The 16156-nt window shown below is 40.3% G+C and overlaps 1 protein-coding gene across 12 annotated transcripts in view; it reads right to left on the bottom strand.

Annotated features, from left to right (window-relative positions):
• The window catches only part of CSPP1 (centrosome and spindle pole associated protein 1), a 132563-nt gene that overhangs the window by 20214 nt on the left and 96193 nt on the right, over positions 1-16156 (bottom strand). For all 12 annotated transcript variants that reach the window (XR_012093703.1, XR_012093704.1, XR_012093705.1 and 9 more), the window contains 5 exons: positions 13771-13875; positions 11933-11999; positions 11228-11345; positions 4847-4986; positions 1521-1661 (listed from right to left, as the gene is read on the bottom strand). Coding sequence is in view for 9 of the 12 variants with exons in the window: in XM_073018143.1 (XP_072874244.1) it covers positions 1521-1661; positions 4847-4986; positions 11228-11345; positions 11933-11999; positions 13771-13875 (571 nt within the window). In the remaining 3 variants the exon portion in view is untranslated. The remainder of the gene's footprint in view (positions 1-1520; positions 1662-4846; positions 4987-11227; positions 11346-11932; positions 12000-13770; positions 13876-16156) is intronic.

The following is a 16156-nucleotide window of genomic DNA, read 5'->3' as shown; positions in this document are numbered from 1 at the left end:
TAGGACTACAGGCACACGCCACCATGCCCAGCTAATTTTTGTATTTTTAGTAGAGACGGGGGTTTCACTATGTTGGCCAGACTAGTCTTGAACTCCTGACCTCATGATCTGCCCACTTCGGCCTCCCAAAGTGCTGGGATTACGGGCGTGAGCCACCACACCCAGCCAGTGAGATCATATTCTTATGAATTAGGTCATCATAGTGTCTACTGGCAGTTGGGGGGTGGCTACTGTGGGAGATAGATACCTTCAGTGCCAAAATGTACCTGTATCCACCTGGGGACTACTTTTGGGCTAATCAGTCTAAGATGCCAAAATCCCACAAGATCAGACCTTCATTTTGAGACTAAAGAAAAATGCCACCAGACTGGGTACAAAGGTTAAAGAATGTACTTGCTTCTCTCCTCTCTCCAGGTGATACACCTACTGCTTATCCTAGAATTAGGCTTATTCTGTCACAGGGCTATGAGGCTGTTATTAAAAATTCTGTACCAGATGAAGGAGAGACGATCCCTATGCATATGTTCAAATTTTGAAGTCTTGACCTATGATCTGGGCCTAAAGTGCTGCATCACTTACTCCTGTGATGCTCTCTCATGAAGTCAGAAAAGCTTCCTCAGATTCTGCGAGTCAGACCAGCCTCCCAAGATAGGGTCTTAAATTTTCTTAAAAATAACTGGCAGGAGCATCCCTTCCATTCTTGTTATCTGATTGTTGTGTTTTCATTACTCATTTTCCATGGTTAACCTCGATGGCCTGAAAGCTGGTGAAATACAGATGGGAAGGCCATGCAGTACACCTGGCTATCATCAGGCCCCATCAGTGCTCTCTGAGACAACTAGCCCCACTCTGCTTCTAGGTACCCACCCACCCCAACCCAACGACATCCTAGATTTCTTCTGTGCAATATTCATCACAGTTATACTTCTTTAGCATCTAACTTCTCCAACAAAATATAACCTCCTCAAGAGCAGCAGCATATGTCATTCATCACCATATCCCTGGACACAGGCCAGTACCTGTGCTCCTAGTAACCACTAAGTATCTTTCAATTGGTTGATTATACGAAAACATATTCATAGTCCAGTCTGATGCTTTGCACATTTTACGCCACATCAAAACTTAAACACACTCACACCACAGTAGACAAATGCCTGACATGGCACAGTAGACAAATGCCTGACACATCATGACAGGGCACTGATATGTTTGCCTGGCACTCCTTCCTTTGGTTTCTAGTTCCTAATACAGATGTCACCTGGCCTGGTCAAAGTATTCAGTCCTCCTGGCTACAGTGAATGGCTGGGCCCCTGTCATGCATGAATACACCACCCTGGTGGAGCCACACAGAGCCCTTTCTCATACTTCTTTTCTGGTACTACAGACCAAATGGACCCTGTGAGCATGGGGCTGCCAGTGAAGGGAGGATGCCTGGGACTGAAATCAACAGAAGAGATGCAGAAAGCCTACCAAAAAACAGCGTGCTAATACTATTTGACACAGCAATGATTATTTCTTACCTTTGGCACCTTCTTGCATTTTTATTCTGTTCAGCCTCTTCTGCTGCTCTCTTAGCAGGGCTTGCTGCTGAATCTCTAAGGTGTGATGATCTCTTGGAGGATCCGGGTACATAAATTTCAGATCAACTCGTGTTTCTGAATCTGGTATAAAAAATATGTTATATAACTAAGTTAAATGTTGTTTTCAAATGAGATTTTATAAAACTTCACTATAAGTAACATGAGTAACCTCATTTCAAAATCAAGGAAATGATATAAATAGTGAAACATCACTAAAGTCAAAGGACAGTAAATAGCCACAAAACTAAAGAACATGAAATTAATATTCTTTAATAAGTGCCTTTTCACAAACTTACCAACATAAGGAATACCCCAGAACAAGCAGTGGATGCCGCATTCTCCATCTCTACCTGTCCTAGCCCCGCCAGGATGCCACCCAGAACACAAACTATGTGCCGGTATATCCAAGCAGATGGTCACATGGCTATGACTAAGGCAGCCATGAGACACTGTAACCACGGCTGATCTCTAAAATATACTGGAAACGTGAAAAAATAATGTTACTGGCCAATTAATAGTTTAGTCCTTACAAGTATCATGCAGAAAGCAAGATAAACGTAGACTGGCTGGAACTTGATGAGGAATGCCATTTCTGTTTTTTGTTTGTTTGTTTTTGTTTTTGTTTTTTTTTTGAGATGGAGTCTTGCTCTGTCACCCAGGCTGGAGTGCAGTGGCACGGTCTTGTTCACTGCCAGCTCCACCTCCCGGGCTCACACCATTCTCCTGCCTCAGCCTCCTGAGTAGCTGGGACTATAGGTGCCCGCCACCACGCCTGGCTAATTTTTTGCATTTTTAGTAGAGACGGGGTTTCACTGTGTTAGCCAGGATGGTCTTGATCTCCTGACCTCGTGATCTGCCCGCCTTGGCCTCCCAAAGTGCTGGGATTACAGGCGTGAGCCACCGCAGCTGGGGATTGCCATTTCTGAAGGAATTTACCTCTGTCACAATTCCATGAATATCCACTAACAAGAATAAATTTTGTTTTGTTTTGAGACAAAGTATTACTCTGTTACCCAGGCTGGAGTGCAGTAGCATGATCTCAGCTCACTGCAACCTCTACCTCCTGGGTTCAAGCAATTCTCCTGCCTCAGTCTCCCAGGTAGCTGGGACTACAGGTGCCCACCACTCACTATGCCCGGTTAATTTTTTTTTTTTGGTAGTTTTTAGTAGAGATGGGGTTTCACTATGTTGGCCAGGCTGGTCTTGAACTCCTGACCTTGTGATCCACCTGCCTCGGCCTCTGAAAGTGCTGGGGTTACAGGCACTAGCCACTGCGCCCAGCCAAGAATAAAAATTTTTAAATCGTGAGAAGAAACATACAGTTCATACATATAAAAAGCCTTGAAAATATTATTCCCTTTGACTCACTAATTACACTGCTGGAATATAAATAAATAAGCCTAAATATATACACAGTTTTATGGTCCTAAATATGTATAAAGCTTTATGATCAGAAATTATCAAAAGAACAAAATAGTGAAAATGGCTAATAGCCATTTTCAGAAGTTAACAGAAGTCTCTGGACACATAAACTTGGACTGGTCCCTGGCTTCACTGCTTCCAGACTCATTAAAAAACAATACCAACCACCAGGTCATTGGTGAATGAGGGCAAGATGTAGTAACACAGGGAAATGAATGGCTCAATTCTATGGCTTAAACCCTTTTGGTCTCAAGATCTTTTTTTTACACTCTTAAAAACTGAGGACCCCAAAGAGCTTTACTTATGTATGTGACACACACATACACACATACACACACACGCCATATTAGAAGTTGAAACTAAGAGATTCTTAAAACACGAGAATATACAAGGACACATTCTGCTAGCTTCAAAGAGATGAAATCATCACATGTCATGTAGTCTCTGGCCAATCTGTATACACATGAGAGAATAAGAATGAAAAATACAAATAATGTCTTAGTTTATAATACAAACAGTTTTGATTTCAGATCAAACTTCTCACGAGACCCACTGGATTAACACAATGCCTGGCAGATAGTAAGTAATCAATATATGATAGCATAAAAAATAACTATGGTATATGTAATTGATAATACATGTAAATCTAGGTGAAAAACAATAGAGAAAATTAAATAAATAACAATTTATCTTTTTTTTCTTTTAATTACGCTAGAAATTCTAGAAAGACTAGAAAACATCCAAAATGATAATGGTACTTACATATAGGTAGTTTGACTAAGGTGATTTTTCCTTCTTACTATCTTTCTGTATTTTGAGAATTTGCTACAATAAACAGGTATTACTTTCAAAAGGATAAAAAGCTTAAATTCCAGTTTTCTGGCCTAGGTCATATGACCACACATCCCATAATCTGCCCCTTCTGCTCCAACACCTGCTCTGCTGAATATGCCTAAAGGAAAATTACACAACACACATTTTGGTTCCTCCACACATTCTCAGTCTCCCAGGCCTCATGTACCTTGGAAATCCCATTTCCCTACTAAACTTTCTCTTCTATTCGTTCTAAGTGGCTACATCAAAGCTTCTCTTAACTCTTCCCTCAAATCCCCTAGATTTCCTCCTGCCTACCCAGGTGCCCTGCTCACTTCAACAATCACTCTCCCTCTCCTAGAGCCTGAACCTCTTTCTCCTGCATAGCTCCTCACATTCACATTCTAAGGACTCTTCCAGCTCCTGATACCTCCCTCTCCTTCCCCTTCCCTTTCCCAGCCAAGGGTCTTCTAAAAGTCTTATGCCTATTGTTTCCAATATCTTGTTTCCTAGTCAATCCTCATTCCAAAGTTAATCGGCGATCATTCCACTTAAAAAGCTCTAGCTGAGGTCACCAATGACCTCATCCAATTGACATTTTCCAGTATTCATCTTACACGATCCTGTCTCCTTGATACTCTTTCCGCTCAGGTTTCAGGATCCTACATTCTCCTGCTTCTCCTCCAGTCTCTCTGGCTTCTCCTCAGTATTTTTCATGAGCTCATCTTTGTCTGTCCATCCTCCATTAAATGCCAAGTTCCATTCTTTATACTAGTCTATGCCATCTCATCCATCCCAGACTTTAACACTATATGCTCTCCAAAAGACAGCAGTTAGTCACACTAAAGCTTCATCTACCAGACTGGTTAACTGAAAACCTAGAGAATACAGAAGTTTCATTTCATTTTAACTCAAAATATATATCATAGATAAAATTCTACTTTAGAAAAAGGGTACAAAAATCTTTATAGATATTTAAATATGGGTAGAACACTTCTGCTACATCTTTAAAAGAGCAGCAATCTACTCACCTCTATCTTTCAGCTCATTAAAATCATGAATATTCTGAAAAGTGGCAGCGTCTAAGCCCTTAGGTGACTGTCTTCTGACAGGAGCTTGCAACCGATGTCTAGCCATATCAAATATATCCATGGGATTCCTTTCCCTTTTCCTACAGACAAATGACAAATCATAATATGTGCTTTATAGGAAAAATAGGTGAGTTCACATCTAATTCACTGTAAAAGAAATTTGGTCTCTTTCACCACATCATATTATTAAAGAATTATTCTAGGCCAGGTGCTGTGGCTCACACTTGCAATCCCAGCACTTTGGGAGGCAGAGAAGAGGACTCCTTGAAATCAGGAGTTCAATACCAGCCTGGCCCACAAAGCAAGATCCCCTCACTACAAAAAAAAAAAAAATGAGGTCAGACGTGGTGTCTCATGCCTGCAATCCAGCACTTTGGGAGGCCAAGACAGGTGGATCACCTGAGGTCAGGAGTTCAAGACCAGACTGGCCAATGTGGAGAAACCCCGTGTCTACTAAAAATACAAAAATTAGCTGGATGTGATAGCGCACGCCTGTAGTCCCAGCTACTCGGGAGGCTGAGGCAGCAGACTCACTTGAACCCAGGAGGTGGAGACTGCAGTGACCTGAGATCACACCACTGCACTCTGGCCTGGGCGACAGAGCAAGATTCCGTCTCAAAAAAAAAAAAGGTTGGCCAGGCATGGGGGCTCACACCTGTGATCCCAGCACTTTGGGAGGCCAAGGCAGGCAAATCACCTGAGGTCAGCAGTTTGAGACCAGCCTGGCCAAAATGATGAAACCCTGTCTCTACTAAAAATACAAAAATTAATTGGGCATGATAGTGTGTGCCTGTACTACCACCTACTCAGGAGGCTGATGCATGAGAACTGCTTGAACCAGGGAGGAGGCAGCTGCGGTGAGCCGAGATCACGCCACTGCACTCCAGCTTGGGTAACAGAGCGAGATTCTATCTCAAAAAAAAAAAAAAAAAAAAGTCAAGCATGATGGTGTGTGCCTGTAGTCCTGGCTACTGCTGAGACGAGAGGATTGATTGAGCCCAGGAGGCCAAGGCTGCAATAAGCTGTGATCATGCCACTGCACTCCAGCCTGGACAACAGAGGGAGACCCTGTCTCTTTTTTTTTTTTTTTGAGACTGAGTCTTGCTCTGTTGCCAGGCTGGAGTGCAGTGGCATGATCTTGGCTCACTGCAACTTCGCCTCCCAGGTTCAAGCAATTCTCCTTCCTCAGCCTCCTGAATAGCTGGGACTACAGGAGCTGGACCACTAGGCCCAGCAAATTTTTTTGTATTTTTAGTAGAGATGGGACTTCACCATGTTGGCCAAGATGGTCTCTATCTCTTGACCTCGTGATCTCGGCCTCCCAGATTGCTGGGATTACAGGCATGTGTGAGCCACCGCACCTGGCCCTCCATCTCTTAAAAAAAAAATTGGCCGGGCATGGTGGCTCACGCCTATAATCCCAGCACTTTGGGAGGCCGAGGTGGGTGGATCACGAGGTCAGGAGATCAACACCACCCTGGCTAACACAGTGAAACCCTGTCTCTACTAAAAAATACAAAAAATTAGCGGGGCGTGGTGGCACACGCCTGTAGTCCCAGCTACTCAGGAGGCTGAGGCAGGAGAATGGCGTGAACCCAGGAGGTGGAGCTTGCAGTGAGCCAAGATCGTGCCAGTGCACTCCAGCCTGGGCGACACAGCAAGACTCTGTCTAAAAAAAATAAAAATTATTCGGATAGCTCTATTATTAGTTCGATTTACCTTAAAATATAGCATATTTATGACGCCGTTGAAATTTTTCAAAATCATCAGATGCCAAGATACCTTATTACAAGAATAGAATGATTCAGCTTTACTTTAAAATGTTCATGGAAAAAATAAAATGTTCATGGAGTATGAAGATCACAGTCTCTAAGGTCAGAGAAACTGAGATTCAGACCAGCTCTGTTATTTATTAGCAGTTTGACCTCAATTTCATCATCTGTAAAATGCAGATGCCTACCCCTTATAGTCTTATTGTGAACAACAGAATTAAGATAATTTTTTTTTTTTGAAAGAGTCTTGCTCTCTTGCCCAGGCTGGAGTGCAGTGGCACAATCTCAGCTCACTGCAACCTCCACTTCCCAGTTCAAGCAATTCTCCTGCCTCAGCCTCCCAAGTAGCTGGGTCTTATAGGCACGCATTACCACACTCGGCTTCAGTTTTTTTTTTTTTTTTTTTTTTTTGTATTTTTAGTAGAGACAGGATTTTGCCACGTTGGCCACACTGGTCTTGAACTCCTGACATCAGGTTATCCGCCGCCTCAGCCTCCCAAAGTGCTGGGATTACAGGGGTGAGCCACGATATCGGGTCAGAATTAAGATAAATTTTATACTGTTAAGTACCAAGTATAGTACCTGACATGCATTAGATAATCAATAAATTACCTTCCCCTCAACCTAAAACAGAAATCACACATAGAAATATGGTAATAGGCAGGGCCCTCTGGCTCACGCCTATAATCCCAGCACTTTGGGAAGCAGACGTATTGCTTGAGCTCAGGAGTTTGAGACCAGCCTGGGCAATATGGAAAAAAACCCCATCTCTACTAAAAAATACAAAAATTAGCCAGGTGTGGTAGCCTGCACCTGTAGTCCCACCTACTTGGGAGGCTGAGGCACTAGAATTGCTTGAATCAGGAGGCAGAGGTTGCTGGGAGCCAAGATCATGCCACTGCACTCCAGCCTGGGTGACAGAAAGAGACTCTGTCTCCAAAAAAAGAAAAAGAAATATGGTACTGCCCAGGCACAGTGGCTCACAGCTGTAATCCTAGCACTTTGGGAGGCCGAGGCAGGTGGATCACCTGAGGTCAGGAGGTTGAGACCAACCTGACCAACATGGTGAAACCATGTTTCTACTAAAAATACAAAAATTAGCCAGGCGTGGGGGTGGGTACTTGTAATCCTAGCCACTCAGGAGGCTGAGGCAGGAGAAACACCTGAACCCGGGAGGTTGTAGTGAGCCAAAGATCGTGCCATTGCACTCCAGCCTGGGTGACAGAGCGAGACTCCGTCTCAAAAAAATAAAAATAAAAATAGAAATATGGTACTAATATGTAGTTCAATATGGGTATTATTCAGAGGACCCAACATTAACTTTACAATGGACTTTACAAGGAACTTGATACCCTAACTAGTTAACTGATTCCTGGGGTACCTAGGAAATTAATAGATAGCAGGTAGTAAGGGAGTTTTCTGCCAGGGCTTGAGGGAGTGATAAGAGAGGGATGGTGTTTCTAGTCCTGAAAAAAAAAAAAAAAAATACTTTACTGCTGCTTCACTCAGCACTAGGTCTCCTCTATTTTTGAAAATGGAGTATGGTCATTATGAGGCTTAGTCAGACTCCTCCCATCATTTCTTTATCATTAAATCTTCCCTAAGCACCAAGACAAGATAGCTGGGATCCCTACAGACAATACCCCTGCTCTACTGGAGTTTCCTTTTTGCAGGGGAGCATTCACTGGGGCCATAAAGGACCCTGGTCAAGGCTGACAGAGACCTCTAATACCTAAGGTGAAAGGAACTCTATGGAGATTTATTACAATGCAAAATACTAAAAAGATGTCTAAGAGACCATTAAATTGGACTGCTGTCTAGTTTCCATTAATGCTAATAGTTAAATACACTGGTAAGTTAAGAAATAGGTTATTAAATCTTCACATGTGAGCTACATCACATTTGTTTTGAGCCTAGCACATGATAGGAGCTGGATAATTTGGCAAATTATTTAGTGAATACGAGATTCCTTTTGTACAAATATTCATGAAATTGCAATAAAGAACCAACTCTGAGATGTCTTTAATCAGAATATATATTAAAATTATTCCAAAGTAAATGTATTTAACCAATTCTTGCTAAATGATGATAAATGTAACATGTTTTATAACTTAAGTTAGAACTTAAGAGTCACAAAGACATATACTTATTTATTTCAAATGCATACATTTATTTATTCTTCACTAGACTCTCAAGGGGTAGAAATTATCATGTATAATTTTCAAGTGAGAAAATTGAGGGACTGCTTGAGTACTCTTTCTTAAATCATATTGGTTTACCAAAAGAATTTACTAATGAAAAATTAATAAAATGTCAAAAAAAAACATTAAACTGAATTAAATACGCATGTTTGGAAAATGGAAAGCTGCACAGTTAAGGCATTTATAACACTGTAAAAGTAAATATAGAAAAAAAAAACACTACCTCTCGATTGTTTAGAACTTATTGACCTACTATGGGAGAATTACCGAATCACTGAAAATTACCACCTTGGAATAACATTTCATTATCTAGCCAATCTATATCTTGAAATTTCCTCACCTTGTTTACCTTGTTTCAATATTCCTAGAGAATACAAACAAAAATCTAAACAAAGCGTAATTAGGCAAATTAACATGCTACGTTAAAATCCTACCACATACTGGATTAGAGTCAGAGACATCGGTATGAACTTAATATATATACAAATAGATATAGGAACAATTATAGATATGTTTATATTTATGACTTAGTATACATACATATATTATCCAGAGGGCCTAGAAGCAGTGACACCCAGCAATAAACAGACCCAGCTTATCTGGTTTCTAAACACATTCTCCAAAAGGAACCAGGGTTCATTGGAGAAATAGCTGATTCTAGGGATGGGGTAGGGGAAATACAAGATGATCCTGAGGCATCTGGAAAGAAGTCTTCAAAAAATGAAAGGATGGGGACATGTCAAAGAGACACAGGAGCCAACCTGAAAGAGCTCCAAATGGCCAAAGTTGGAACAATTTGTGAAATAAAATAATGTAGCACTTACTTATAACCCAAAGTGTAAGATAAATATACATGAGATGACAGTAATAAATAAATGACTGAATAAATAAATAAATGGAAGAAGAAGAGACAAGTCTTTCTTATGGAAGAATTCTAAAAACTATATGTGGGTAACCTCCTGCTCCAAGAGATGAAGCTTAATTCCACCTCTTTCTCACTCTTGCAGGTGTGCTAGATTTAGTGATTTGTGACCAAAGAATAGTTAACTTTCTAGTGGAGAATCCTGGCAAACACTACTTTAACCAAGGTTAACATTTCCAGAAGTATCATGTGGATATCATGTACCCCTGATACAATGTGATGTCAGAACAGTGCCTGTGCTCTTCTTTCCAGAAACTCTTAATCCCAGTCTAATAATCAGAAAACATCAGACAAATCCAGACTAGAGAAGGAGGCATTCTACAGGATACCTGGCCAGTGCCCATGTAGACTTTCACAAGAAAAATAAGAGAAGACTGGGAAACTGTCCCAGACCCGAGGAGACTGGGAGACATGACAACTAAATGCAACGTGGTACATCTTGTATGGGGCCCATGAACAGAAGAAGAACATTAGTAGAAAACTGGAGAAATCCACCAAAGAGTCTCAAATTTAGTTCATAGTAATGTTTTAATGTCAGCCTCTGAGTTGTGACAAACATACCATGGTAATACAAGACGTTAACAATAGGGAAAACCAGATGAAGGGTGTACAGAAACGCTATGTATTGTTTGCAACTTTTTCTTTTTTTTTTGTGAGACGGAGTCTCACTCTTGTCGCCTAGGCTGGAGTGCAGTGGTGTGATCTGGGCTCACTGCAACCTCCACCTCCTGGGTTCATGCCATTCTCCTGCCTCAGCCTCCTAAGTAGCTGGGACTACAGGCGCATGCCACCACACCCAGTTAATTTTTTGTATTTTTAGTAGAGACGGGGTTTCGCCATGTTAGCCAGGATGGTCTCGATCTCCTGACCTCGTGATCCGCCCGCCTTGGCCTCCCAAAGTGCTGGGATTACAGGTGTGAGCAACCGCACCCAGCCTGCAACTTTTTTATAGTCAAAATTATCCCAAAATAGAAAGTTTATTTTCAAAAAGAGAAAGAAAGAAATTGTGGTAGTTACCCACTATGTTGATTTTACAACCTACTAAAACAGTGCAAACTGAAGTTTGAAGAACACTGCTTTAAAAATTTATGACTCCTGGCAAAAATGATCAGAAATGTTTGGTAGCCTGTAAGTGATTTTGTTGAAAAAAAGTATTTCAGAAAGCTACGTTATTAATGGAAAATATAAAAAACAGTTCTAAAATGCAACTACTGTCTGTAATTATTCCAACCCAGAAATTTCTATTCCTACAACATGAATCCCCTTGAGAACTAAATTTCTACAACGGATTTTGTAAAAGACAAAGAAAAGGAAAGTAAGGAGATTCTAAGTAAGATGAATTAGTCCTGTTCCCAAACTGCAAAATTACTGCATAGGTGAAGTAAAAGAACTCAAGAGAAAACAAAAAGTGCAATTCTAAACTTGCCTGATAGGAATTTCATCATCACTGTCCATGTGTAGCAATCGCTCTTGTAGACGCCTCTCTTCACTACGAAGTTGTTTTCTCATTTCTGATAATTCCATAATTACATTTTTTTTCTCCTCTGCAAATTCCCATTGATAAGTAAAACATGACAGGAATAAGAACAAAAGACTAAACATTAAAACACAACCTGACTAATAATAAAGTGAAACTGCTCAGAGACAATTTTATGAAAGATATTTTAACATTTTATATATACACACATACACAGATCATAATTATGAATGTCATTAGGACCCATAAGTACATTTTTTATAATATAGGAATTTTAGAAGTGATATTCTTGTGGGAGGGCAACTATAAAGGAGAGGCACAAGGAAGTTCCTTTATGGTGATGGAACAGTTCTGTATCTTGATTGCAGTGGTATTCGCACAAATTGTGCATGATAAAAATGCACAGAAATACACATACATAAATGCATGTAAAAAATGGTAAAATCTGATGGTCTGTGGAGCACACCAATGTCCACTTCCTGGCTATGAGACTGTACTACCTAAGATGTCACCCCAGGGGAAAGTTGGAGAAAGGGTACACAGCACCTATCTCTCTATACTGTTTCTGCAGTTTTCTATGAGTTTATTATTATTTCAAAATGAAACGTTAAAAAGTGAAATATTCTAGGTAACAGGTTTAGTAGTTAACTCTACCTTCTGCACGGAGCTGATTTTTCCTGGCAGGTACCGGGGGTGACTGTGCCCTGGACATGGAACTTTCCTGTTTAACAATAATGACAAAGACATGCTCAGTATGTCTTCCCTACATAGAAGCTTGAAGGGAGTAATTTTTTGAAGGATTTATATGTAAAGGAAACCAAACTCCACACTATCCTACCTCCAAAACTTATATCCATTCTAGAGTATATCTACCATGTATATCTGTTCTTCCTTCTCATCACAATGGAAGTGTCCTTGCCTCTACCCAAAGAGAATCCATTCATCTGTACTCTGTACCTGATAATTGACTCCCATTCTCCTCCGATTATTTTTTTCCAACTTCCTCTCTCCAAGCACTTTCCTCTCAGCCTATGTGTAAAAGCCTCTCCCTTTCTTAAAAAAAAATTTTACCTCACCCTTCATTGCTCACTGTCTCCTGTCCATTCTGTCCTTCCTTTCACAGCTGAGCTTCCTTAAAGAACAGTAAATGCAGTACTTTTGGGTCTACTGCCTATTCTCATTCACTTCTCAACACACAGCTATGGCCTTTGCTTTCTCACACCCATCACTCCAACAATACTGCCCTCACCAAAGTCATGAAGTGACCCCCAAGTGACATATTCAGTGGGCATTCTACTTGGCCAGTCGCAACTGCCGCCACTGCCATCCTCTCTCACCCTCTCTCCGTTCCTTTCCCTGCTTCTCAAATGTTGGTAATTCCCCAGTATTCTATTCTCAGCCTCCTTTACTTCTCTTGTAGACACTCATCATAGACAATGGTACTAATTTAACAAGCACCAATATGTTGATGATGTCCAGAACTACAAATCGAGTCCAGAACTCATTCTGCTGCCACAATTCATATTTTCAACTGCCTACTCTATACAACCCTCACCAAAAACTTGAAAGTTATCATAGACTCCTACCCACCACACACTCAACAAATAGTACTACTATGTCTCTTAAATGTATCATAAAGCTGTCACACCTTCTCAGTTCTTGGTGTCACTGCCTTTGTTTGGGTCCTCAGTCTCACATCTTGACTTCTGCAAAAGTATCTTATCTCCATGTTTAGTCTTGCCCCACCTCCAAAACTTATCTCCACACCATTGCCTGAAAAAACATTATACAAAAGTGGCCATGTCATTCCCCTACTTAAATATTACAATGAATTCCCATGCATTATCTACCACAGACGTACTAAATCAGAATCTCCAAGGGTGGGATTCAGAAACATGTTCTTCTGACACATTTCTTTACCTATTCTGGTAATTAGCCTGTCTGGAATCTACGAGCCTATGGAACAAAATCAAAGTTCTTAGCACTCCATACAGCATGCCACACATGTTCTGACCTCCACCTCCTCTGCTGCCTTAATGCACAGGCATCATCAGGCCAGACCACACCATGGAAGATTCTCCACATGTGCCATGAGCTTACATTGCTCTCCACGACTTTCCAAAAACTGAAAATCCCTCACCCTCCTCTTCAAGGCAAATTCCTGCATATTCTTCAAGCATCAACTTGAGGATCAATCTTAGAACATTTTCCATGTTTTCCTTGTAGTTCAATCTAAAGTATAACAGACTTCATGAACATATCTACAACTAGCTAGCTTGAGGGGCTAAATTATCGTTTGTCAAAAGAAACTTTAGGGCACCAAGCACTATCAGTTACAATCGAAGCAGCAAGCAAATTACTGTAGATACCACCTGTATTTCAGATCTGAAAAAATTTAACCTATCCAAATATAACGAAAAAGAAAATTTCATTCAATCCCCCAATCCAAAATAACTGAGCTAGGATGAACAAATAAAAATGAAAGTACATACATGAATAAAGGAACGTATGATGCTGTCAACTGAAGGAGGTCTTCGGAGTTTGCTTGCAATTTTGTTCTGAAGGGCAGGAACTATAGGAGAAGGCTGTCTCAAGCGCTGAAAATTTTTAAAAATTTAAGAGCATAATTGCTTCGTCACACTCACACATATACACACACACACACACACACCCCCCTTAGAGTTAAGAAAGTTATCTAAGAAGTTTAGATTGTTATTGCTTTTATTTAATAAAACGTTTTTTACAAAAGTCAGAAATTCAATTACGTAAGATCAAACATGTTGGTTATGATAAACATAAATGGATTTAGACATCTTTATTAAAACAGTATGATTGTCAGATTAGGATTTTAAAAAATCAACAAACTCAAGTAAAGCAACAAAAAAGAAAAAATATAACAAAACTAAATCATCTTTAATAATAAGTAGATACCATGACAATACAAAAAAATTAAATAACAAAATCCTTCTTCTGGAAAACAATACAAATCAATCTCTAAGATCTAGATCTAATCACTAACAGCATCATGGATGAGGGACTTTTCAAGATCACAATGGGGTTCTACATTTCAGTTTATAGTGTATTAAACCTTATAGTCCAAAAACTTCATTGTAAATACAACATAGACCTTCTAAAGCCCTGTAGAGGATGCAGCAAACAAGCCATAGTACATATAATAAAAGACCAAAAAGCTCTCAAAGTCAGAAATGCAATTAATGCAATCAAAGACATTAGTTTTGATAAACATAAATGGATTTAGATATCCCTATTTTAAAAGATAAGGCCGGGTGCAGTGGCTCATGTCTATAATCCCAACACTTCGGGAGGCCAAGCAGGCAAGTCACCTAAGGAGAGGAGTTCAAGACCAGCCTGGTCAACATGGTGAAACCCTGTCTCTAATAAAAATTAGCCAGGTGTGATAGTTTGAACCTGTAATTCCAGCTACTGGGGAGGCTGAGGCAGGAGATTCACTTGAACCTGGGAGGTGGAAGTTGCAGTGGGCCGAGACTGCACCACTGCACTCCAGCCTGGGTGACAGAGCGAGACTCTGTCTCTAAATAAATAAATAAATAAATAAATATTTTATATTTAACTATAAATAAATATAAACTTATAACTCAGATTAGGATTTTTAAAATTCAACAAACTAAATATAGAAGCTAACTAAATGAAAAATATGGTGACACAAAGGTAAAACTGAAGGAATAGACAAAAATATACATCAGACATACCTAAATAAAAAAACGATAGCAATATTAATTTCAGGAAGGCAAATGCACTAAATGGGATAAAGCTGATTTAAAACTTTATGGTACTTTACAATTAAATTGTAACATCATAAAAGTATATATTGCTAAAAAAACAACATTTTTAAAAAACATAAGAAATTGCAAGAAATATAATTATGGGAAACTAACAATTCTCTTTAATTCTTTTTTTTTTTTTTGAGATGGAGTCTCGCTTTGTCACCCAGGCTGAAGTGCCGTGGTGCGATCACAGCTCACTGCAACCTCTGCCTCCCAAGTTCAACCGATTCTCCTGCCTCAGTCTCCTCAGTAGCTGGGACTACAGGTGCCCGCCACCACGCCCGGCTAATTTTTGTATTTGTTAGTAGAGATGGGGTTTCACCATGTTGCCCAGGCTGGTCTCGATCTTCTGGTCTCAAGTGATCCGCCCGCCTTGACTTCCCAGAGCGTTGGGATTACAGGTGTGAGCCACCACGCCCAGCCTCTTTCATTCTTAAATGATGAATTTTACAATAAAAAATTATCTGTGAGGCAGGGTGCGGTGGCTCATGCCTGCAATTCTACCACTTTGGGAGGCTGAGGCAGGAAGACAACTTGAGCCCAAAAATTTGAGATCGGCCTAGGCAACATAGCAAGACTTGGTCTCTTAAAAAAAAAGAAAGAAGGCCGGGCGTGGGGGCTCACTCCTGTAATCTCAGCACTTTGGGAGGCAGAGGTGGGCAGATCACCTGAGGTCAGGAGTCTGAGACCAATCTGACCAACATGGTGAAACCCCGTCTCTACTAAAAATACAAAAATTAGCTGGGCATGACGGTGTGTGCCTGTAGTCCTAGCTACTTGAGAGGCTGAGGCAGGAGAATTGCTTGAAAGAATATATATATACACATATATATATAAAAACCACTCTCAACTTCTGTATTAGTCTTGTCATGAACTATAACAAACAGTTCATGTTGTAATGTCTGCATACCATATTCTTAGGTGGCACCACATACACCATGGGAACGAGATTAAGAATGGCTGAAGTAAGTAAATTCATTACTTTCAATGGACAGAAAATACCAACAAAGCACAGTGACAGTAGCTCATATAGAAAGTTCAGTACATTGTGCCCAGATTACACACTAAGACA

The sequence above is a fragment of the Chlorocebus sabaeus genome, chromosome 8 (assembly GCF_047675955.1).
Source record: "Chlorocebus sabaeus isolate Y175 chromosome 8, mChlSab1.0.hap1, whole genome shotgun sequence".
Taxonomy (NCBI): Eukaryota; Metazoa; Chordata; class Mammalia; order Primates; family Cercopithecidae; genus Chlorocebus; species Chlorocebus sabaeus.
This window is presented reverse-complemented; position numbering and strand designations above follow the sequence as displayed.